This window comes from Bufo gargarizans, chromosome 1 (assembly GCF_014858855.1).
Source record: "Bufo gargarizans isolate SCDJY-AF-19 chromosome 1, ASM1485885v1, whole genome shotgun sequence".
In the NCBI taxonomy this organism is placed as follows: Eukaryota; Metazoa; Chordata; class Amphibia; order Anura; family Bufonidae; genus Bufo; species Bufo gargarizans.
The window spans coordinates 350,344,705-350,354,371 of NC_058080.1; the positions used below are offsets into that span (position 1 = coordinate 350,344,705).

General features: G+C 40.4%; 1 protein-coding gene across 1 annotated transcript in view; it reads left to right on the plus strand.

The window, feature by feature from the left end:
* Positions 1 to 9,380, plus strand: part of DAPK3 (death associated protein kinase 3) — a 68,142-nt gene extending 58,762 nt beyond the window's left edge. The window contains exons 6-8 of the mRNA XM_044268540.1: positions 899 to 1,051; positions 6,471 to 6,516; positions 6,815 to 9,380. Coding sequence (XP_044124475.1) covers positions 899 to 1,051; positions 6,471 to 6,516; positions 6,815 to 7,348 — 733 coding nt within the window. The 3' untranslated portion in view covers positions 7,349 to 9,380. The remainder of the gene's footprint in view (positions 1 to 898; positions 1,052 to 6,470; positions 6,517 to 6,814) is intronic.
* The last annotated feature ends 287 nt before the right edge of the window (positions 9,381 to 9,667 follow it).

Here is a 9,667-nt window from a genome sequence, read left to right on the forward strand (position 1 = left end):
TTTTTTTCCATTCATATAGCCATATGAGAGATTATTTATTCTGGGATAAATTGTATTTTTTTTTTTTTTTTTTATGGCACCATTTAATTTACCATGTCTCGTACTGGAAAATGGGGGGGGGATTTAAATAGAAAAAAAAAAACACAATTCCACCAAGTTTTTTGGGGTTTTGATATTACAGCCTTCACTACTACTAAAAATGACATGACATCCTTATTCTGCAGCTCAATATGAATATGGCGATTTTATATATTTTTTTTTAACTTTAAAATAAATAAAAAAATCATAACATTTCTGACCACCATAACTTTTTTTTATATTTCCATCCACAGAGCTGGGGGGGGGGCAAGGTGACCATAAAATGGCGAATCGTGTGTTTTTATTAATTTTCGAATTATTATTTTTTCATTATGGTGTACACTGCGCAGGGAAAATATTTTTATATTTCAATAGTTGAGACATTTTCAGATGAGACGAGAACCTGGTCTATTTTTATATGTAAAATTGGGAAAGAGGGTAATTAATATATATATATATATATATATATATATATATATATATATATATATATATATTTTGTTTTTTCTAAACTTTATTTCCACAGTAACATTTAGCCCTCTTAGGCTAGGGCTACACGGCAACACTGGTCACATCCAGGATCACTGAGTAGCGTTGATCCCTTAGAAATGAATGGGATCACCTTGGTACTGCTCTAGTGGCCTGTATAAAAACTGAAATATTACTATTTTTATATGGATAAAAAAAAAGGAAATCAACAGTATTTTTTAAAGTTATGTTTCTAATAAAACCTGTTTAAATAATGCTATTTTTGTAATTTTTTATTATACATTTATATTACCTGTAATTTTTTTTTTTTTTTTTTTTTTTTACTTCACAGGTTAAGTGGGGCATCTCCCTTTCTGGGAGAGACAAAACAGGAAACGTTGACCAATATTTCAGGTGTTAATTATGATTTTGATGAGGAATATTTCAGTAATACAAGTGAACTTGCTAAGGATTTCATACGAAGACTGCTAGTCAAAGATCCAAAGTAAGTTAGGACATATTTTTTTTGTAAAGTGTTATTCCAGCAGTAAAAAGAAACCTTCTCATTTTACTTACTGCCATCATAGTCATAGATGGGATTATGAGATACTCAGGATATCTGCTGTCTTCTTCTGTACATAAGTACACTCATTGACAAATAAATAATGCAGTAATAATGAAGTAGTTGTTGGAATTAAATGAAACTTTCTATGTGTGAATGCAATGATGATATATGCAATGACACTATTAGATCAGAAGGATGAGTTTATTGAGTAAAACTGTATTGAAAGGAGGCTCTAATACCCTGTTGGGCCACCTCTAGACTGAATACAAGATGAAATACGGTTGGGCATTGAGGCATACAGGTTCTGTATGGTATCCTATGACACATTTGCCCGCAGATGGGCCTGTAGATCCTGCACACTCGTAGATTGCCAAAGCTGGAGTCCCATCTGATCCCATATATTCTCAATTGGCGATAAAACTGTTGATCGTGCAGGCCAAATAAGTGTTGCAGTCTGGCAGAGACATTCCTGGGAAACCCTTGCTTCGTGTAGACGAGCATTGTTCTGCTTAAAAAAATACTAGTTGGAAGCCTGGCCATGAGAGGAAACACATATGGTTGCAGGATGTCCTGCACACATTGCTGAGCTGTTGGTGTCCCTTGTAAATCACTGCTTGGGGACTTTCTTATGTGATGGCTCCCCAGATAATCACAACAGCAGCTGAGGCAGTATGTACTGCACAGCAAAGGCAGGATTGAAGCGCTCACCATACCGACTCACGTGGGATCCCAAAGAGAACCTGGATTTGTCACAAAAGACAATACAGTTCCTGTCCGTAGCAGTCCAGGTTTCTTGTTCACAGCACCACTGCAAACAAAGACCGTGGTGGCTGGCTGTCAATGGCAGTGACGCCAAATTTCCTTCTGCTAAGTGCCTGGAAATGGTATGGCCAGAGATAGTGGTGTGTAATCAATGTGTCAACTGTGCCGGGATAGTGGACAATTAAACTGTGGAGGCTGCTCATGCTTGTTCGTGGATCAAACAACTTTTTCTACCAGGGGTGTGTCTTGGCCATCCATAGCCTGTTAACCATGTTTGCGTGCCCTTAACACCTTAAAGACCCAGGACGAGAATGCTCGTCCTCAAATGCCGGCACTTAGCGCTCGAGGACGAGCGCTCTTGTCCTGTAGTCGTTTCTCCCCCCGCGTGCGGTCCCCCCGGTCAGCAGCAGAGATCCGGTGGTTACTGACCGCCGGATCCCTGCTGCATCCACCAGCATCGGCCATAACGCCGATTCCGGTAGAGTAACCCCTCATATGCCGCGGTCAGCACTGACCGCGGCATATGGGAGGTTTGCGCTCCCTCACCTCATGCATCAGGTCTCCGATCTGCTGTGGCGGGGACTCGATCGTTGCCATGGCAGCCCCAAGCTATTCCAAGGCTTGGGGGCTGTCATGTACGGAAGCCTAAGAGGCCTAGCCCCCAGGCTGGGTCTCCTAGGCAACTGTTAGCGTCTTACAGTGTAAGACACTAACAGTTCAATACAGCACAATACAGATGTATTGTGCTGTATTGAAACAAGGATCAGACCCTGTAATCTGGAAGTCCCATAGTAGGACAAATAATAAAGTGGGAAAAAAAAGTTAATAAAATTAAAGTTTTACAAAAAAAAGGCGTCCTTTTCCAAAAAATAAAGTAAAAAAAATAGTAAAAAAGAAATGGGGAAAAGACATATTAGGCATCGATGCATCTGTATCGACCAGCTCTATAAACATATCAAATGACCTAACCCCTCAGATGAACACCATAAAAAATAAAAACTGCGCTAAATAAACAATTTGTTTGTCACCTTACATCACAAAAAGTACAACAGCAAGCGATCAAAAAGGCGTACGCCCACCAATATAGTACCAATCTAACTGTCACCTCATCCTGCAAAAAATGACCCCCTACCTGAGACAATCACCCCCCCAAAAAATAAAAAAAAATATGGCTCAGAATATGGAGACACTAAAACATATTTTTTTTTTTGTTTTAAAATAGCTGTTATTGTGTAAAACTTACATAAATAAAAAAAAGTATACATATTAGGTATCGCCACGTCCGTATCGACCGGCTCTATAAAAATATCACTTGACCTAACCCCTCAGGTGAACACCGTAAAAAATTAAAACTGTGCTAAATAAACCATTTTTTGTCACCTTACATCACAAAAAGTGTAATAGCAAGCGATCAAAAAGTCATATGCACCCCAAAATAGTGCCAATCAAACTGTCATCTCATCCCGCAAAAAATGATACCCTACCTAAGATAATCGCCCAAAAACGGAAAAAACTATGGCTCTCAGACTATGGAGACACTAAAACATGATTTTTGGGTTTCAAAAATGAAATCATTGTGTAAAACTTACATAAATAAAAAAAATTGTATACATATTAGGTATCGCCACGTCCATGACAACCTGCTCTATATAAAAATACCACATGATCTAACCCACGGGTGTCAAGCACAAGGCCCGCGGGCCGAATCCGGCCCGCCAGACCTAGTCATGTGGCCCGCGTAGCCGCCGCCGGCCGCCAGCCTTCACCTTTTTATTATCACTTCCTGCAGGCGGCCCCTGCAGGAAGTGATAATAAATCGCATAAGGAGCGCTGTGTATTACCAGTACTTACAACCACAAGCGCTCGCCGAGAGGAGGGAGGAGGCAGGCTGGGAGGACGGGCGCTTATGAATGAAGCAGGCGGCGTGGGCGCATGACGTATGACTCACGCTGCCAGTGCCTGTCCTCCCGGCCTGCCTCCTCCCTCCTCTCTGCCTACCGAGCGGCGAGCACTTGTAGTTGTAAGTACCGTAATACACAGCGCTGATTATGCGATTACATACAATTAACTATTAGACATAGGATTATACAGTGAGCGGGGCCCGTGTAGTAGAATACAGTCACTGTACGGGCCCCGCTGTCATTATAAAAGCAGATGCCGGCCCCTAGCCCGTGTATTGAGGGTCATTCACTACAGGGACACTTATGGAGGGGATCTGTGGATGACACATGGCATAAGATGCTATATATGTGCCACCCACAGATCCCCCATGAGTGCCACCCACAGATCCCCCCCATGAGTGCCACCCACAGATCCCCCCCATGAGTGCCACCCACAGATCCCCCATGAGTGCCACCCACAGATCCCCCCCATGAGTGCCACCCACAGATCCCCCCCATGAGTGCCACCCACAGATCCCCCCCATGAGTGCCACCCACAGATCCCCCCCATGAGTGCCACCCACAGATCCCCCCCATGAGTGCCACCCACAGATCCCCCCCATGAGTGCCACCCACAGATCCCCCCCATGAGTGCCACCCACAGATCCCCCCCATGAGTGCCACCCACAGATCCCCCCCATGAGTGCCACCCACAGATCCCCCCCCATGAGTGCCACCCACAGATCCCCCCCCATGAGTGCCACCCACAGATCCCCCCCATGAGTGCCACCCACAGATCCCCCCCATGAGTGCCACCCACAGATCCCCCCCATGAGTGCCACCCACAGATCCCCCCCATGAGTGCCACCCACAGATCCCCCCCATGAGTGCCACCCACAGATCCCCCCCATGAGTGCCACCCACAGACCACAATTAGTTCAAAATATTTTTTTTCTTATTTTCCTCCTCAAAAACCTAGGTGCGTCTTACGGGGCGAAAAATACGGTAACCCTTACAGTTCTGGAATGTGTTGGATAACACTGACGGCATTATGTCAGTGTTATCCAACACATTCCAGAACTGTAAGAGTTACATAGCATCATAAATCAGTATAATGCTATGTGACCCCAGCCAGTCAGCGCTTGCAGGTCAAGCTTTCAGAGCTAGTTATTACTTACATTATTACAAAAAACAGTAATAATTGAATGCAGTGACAATAATTTATGATAATAAAGAGTGGACACATAGTCCTAAATAACAAAAAAAAAACGGTGCCAAAAAAGCTATTTCTTGTTACCTTGCCTCACAAAAAGTGTAATATAGAGCAACCAAAAATCATATGTACCAACAAAATATGTTCCACCCTATACCGTAGTTTCTAAAATGGGGTCACTTTTTTGGAGTTTCTACTCTATGGGTGCATCAGGGGGGCTTCAAATGGGACATGGTGTAAAAAAAAACAGTCTAGCAAAATCTGCCTTTCAAAAACCGTATGGCATTCCTTACCTTCTGCGCCCTGCCGTGTGCCCGTACAGCAGTTTACGACCACATATGGGGTGTTTCTGTAAACTACAGAATCAGGGCCATAAATAATGAGTTTTGTTTGGCTGTTAACCCTTGCTTTGTAACTGGGGAAAAAATGTAAATGGAAAATCTGTCAAAAAAGTGAAATTTTGAAATTGTATCTATTTTTTCCATTAATTCTTGTGAAACACCTAAAGGGTTTAACAACGTTTGTAAAATCAGTTTTGAATACCTTGAGGGGTGTAGTTTCTAGAATGGGGTCATTTCTGGGTGGTTTCTATCATGTAAGCTTCATAAAGTGACTTCAGACCTGAACTGGTCCTTAAAAAGTAGGTTTTTGAAAATTTCAGAGAAATTTACTTCTAAACTTCTAAGCCTTGTAATATCCCCCAAAAATAAAATGTCATTCCCAAAATGATCCTAACATGAAGAAGACATATGGGAAATGTAAAGTAATAACTATTTTTATAGGTATTACTATGTATTAATAGAAGTAGAGAAATGAAAACTTGGAAATTTGCTAATTTTTCAAAGTTTTTGGCAAATTTGGTATTTTTTTTATAAATTAAAAATTATATATTTTTTTTACTCCATTTTACCAGTGTCATGAAGTACAATATGTGACGAAAAAAATCTCAGAATGTCCTGGATAAGTCAAAGCGTTTTAAAGTTATCACCACATAAAGTGACACTGGTCAGATTTGCAAAAAATGGCCTGGTCCTGAAGGCGAAAATGAGCCCGGTCCTTAAGGGGTTAATTAACCACAAGGTCGGAACAGCCTAGATGGAGGACAGTTTGTTGAAACGACCATCCTGTTTCTCTCAGTCAATTGATGTGCCCCTTCTCAACGTCTGTGCGTTGTAGAAGCATGTCTATCAGTCAACAATCTCTCACCAAGGGGTACATTACTCAAAAGTAGCGTCTAAAATGCTTTTTATAGGGCCACAAGGGAAGCACTTTTACATCCTCTTGTGGCAAGACCCACATTTTAAGGATATGCTATTGTTTGAGTGGGGGTTCAACAGACCTTCTCTCAGTTTGTATTTAAATAGAAAAGGACAAGGGATCATGGAGAATAAACCCCATTGGTCAAACATTTAGAGCATATGTCATTATGATTGGTGCAACTCATTTTATTCTAGTGGGTATGGGTTGCATACTATGTACTCATAACATATATTTAATTTCTTAGGAAACGGATGACAATTGATGAGAGTTTGGAACATTCATGGATTAAGGTGAGATTTTATACAGTTTTTAATTATGCTTATACATTAGGTTTCTGTTTGCTTAGTAACGGTTCAGATCTGCTTTGTGGCTTGAGTGAAACCATGATATGTTTAATTTGTAAACAAATATCTGATGGACACAATTGACATTTGGTGGGGTCTAGCCTTTTGATGGGAAAATAGTACTGCATGTTACAGAGCTTCTGATGCAAATGTTGAGCCTAACTGTTATAATTACAGTTAATATATACATTTGCATACATAAAAAAAAAATAAAGAAACCAAAATTCTTTTGCTCTCTACACAGGCCATCAAGCGACGCAATGTTCGCCATGAGGACAGTGGAAAGCGGCCAGAGCGAAGGAGGTTGAAGACAACGCGACTTAAGGAATATACAATCAAATCCCATTCTAGCATGCCTCCTAATAATACATATGTCAACTTTGAAAGATTCAGCCATGTGTTGGAAGAGTTAGGAGCTGCAGAAGATGCGCTCCGTGAGCTACAGAAGAGTCAGACTACTTCGCGTGAAGATGTTTGTACTCTGCGCTCCATTTATGAAGAAAAGGAAAGCTGGTATCGGGAAGAGCAAGAAGGTGTGACACGACAGCTGATGGGGCTTCAACAAGAGCTACAGCATGGAGAAGGTCAACGTCGGCAGCTTCAAGAAGATCTGCGAACTACCATGCTAAGTGCAAATGGTCTGAAGAGGAGATTTGGCAGATTGGAAAACCGATATGAAGCATTAGCAGCACAAGTCACTGCAGAGATGAGCTTTGTTGAAGAGCTACTAAAATCCATGGAAAGGCCAGGAGCAGATGATGTCAGGAGTGTATGCTAGAAATAGAGAAATCCTGATTGTGCATTTCTTGCTATATATTTGTTCTCTGACACACAGACTGTGGATGTGCTAAGCTAGCACTATAAAAGAAGAGAATGAATACACTACAATTCCACATTCTAGTAAAATGTAATGGGTTGTCTGAGAGAATAAAAAATCTCAGACAAGTTCATGGATGGGATGGTCTAAAAAAAAAATGTTATACTTACCTTTATCTTCAGCGCTGTTCTCTGTGCCACTGGTTTGATCCTTCTGCCATTACTTGTTTACAAACTCCAGCAGTGACACTGCAGCCTATCACTGTCCTTAGCAGTAGACCACTGAGGACTGTGAATGGCTGTGGCGGTCACATTCCATATACCGGAACAGTATCTCTGCAGTGGCAGAATAACCGGAATGGCACTATAGAATATGAAAGGATAACATCACTTTTTTTTATTTTAGGCCATTCATGGGCCTTGTATACGATTTTTAATTATCTTGGACAACTCCTTTTAAGACCTCTAAACCTCTAGCAGAATTTGCATCACATTGCACTGTTTTACTTTTCAGCCTATAAAATGCATAGTACAAAGAATTCCATTTTATATATGACTATAATTGATTTTATTTTAATGCTTATTTTATACAGTCTTTTTTATTTTCTTTATTTTTTTCTTTGTGGAATATTTGTTAGTGATTTAACAAATCTGTTAACATGATCTGATAGAAGAACTGTGTATGTTATCCACAACTTACTGCCACTACATCTTTTTATCCCTTACACATTTGGATCTGCAAATACAAATACATTTTGCTTATCCGGGTCTACAAGACGTTCTGTATACACTGTAATTTTTCTAAATGCCTAACCAGAGTCTTCGGTGACTGAGGTTGGAGAGTAAGGGTATTGGGCAGGACAAAACCAGGGATTTCACACATGGATGAGGAATTTTTCCCCTTCTCACATGTATGCATTAAAATCTACTTGCTTGTGTCCAAAAGCAGCTGTGATCACACAAGCAATGTGTAATACAGCTTGACTTTTTCAATGATTGCTGCATCTATATTACTGTAATGAGGACCTATTCATTACTGTATGTTTTGCCGTTCCTCTATTATTCTTACTGGACATTTACAAATAAGGATACAGCTAGGCATTATCAGTTGGGTTGTGTCCTAACACAGTCTAAAACCTAAATCTATATCTAATTAGTGCTCCCAGTGTTAGACTATGCAGGGACACACCTCCAACATGTAACACCCAGTTGGGCCTTTATTCATGATATTCTAGCAGAACTAATAGAGGATCAACACAATGTACAGTTATACGAAAAGATGCTTCAGAGTTTTTATTGCATGGACAATGCAAGTAGTTAATAAACAGACATGTCAGGAGAGGTAAGTCCAGAATCTTTAGCTTTTAAACAATACCAAGCTTGTTATTCTAGGTGCCATATTCGGGCCACAGCATTCTTTTGAAGCTGATGGCAGCATAAAAAGTATTACTTGTCTGTAAGGATGTATCCACATGTAGCCCTTGAGGGAAAAAATGCATTAATTTTAGCCACAGGTTTTGATGTGGTTTTTACCTTTTACAAATCATAGCTGCATTGAAAATTTTGTAAAAAATGCATGTAGTTTTTTCTGATGCAGTATTATGCTGGTTTTAACCACACTTCAATTGCTCTGTGTGAACAGTACCCTTAGGAGCCACTCCTTCTTATGGTTTTAATCTGTAAAATTTAGGACATTTCAACACAAGAAGCAAAAAAAGTCACTATGCATACCCTACTATCTAAACCAGGGATGGCCAACCTGCGGCTGTCCAGCTGTTGCAAAACTACAATTCCCAGAATCAGCCTACAGCAGGGCATGGTGGGAATTGTAGTTTTACAACAGCGGAAGAGCCACAGGTTGGCCATTCCTGATCTAAACACATTCACCCATTTAAGACCAAACTAAAGACAAAAATGTCAGAATATTCTCTATGGAAATATATTGTTTTAGCTTTGCATGTAAATATTCTAATAAAATACCATTTACTCCCTGACACAGCTGTGTAAAATCTGGATCACTTGTCTAACCAGATGATAATAAATAATATACTTAATTTATATAGAGCCACCATATTCCACAACGCTTTATAATTCAGAGGGTGCATTGTACAAATAATTATAGAATATCACAGAATGAAAACTCTAAAACTCTCTAGGAGTGAGGGCCCTGCCCGCAAGAGTTTACAATCTATGAGGAAATGGGGGTGACCCAAAAGTTAAAATTTGATTATTTTCTGAAGTGTTCCAGCCGTTTTTGCACTAAATGATGCAGACAGAGCTG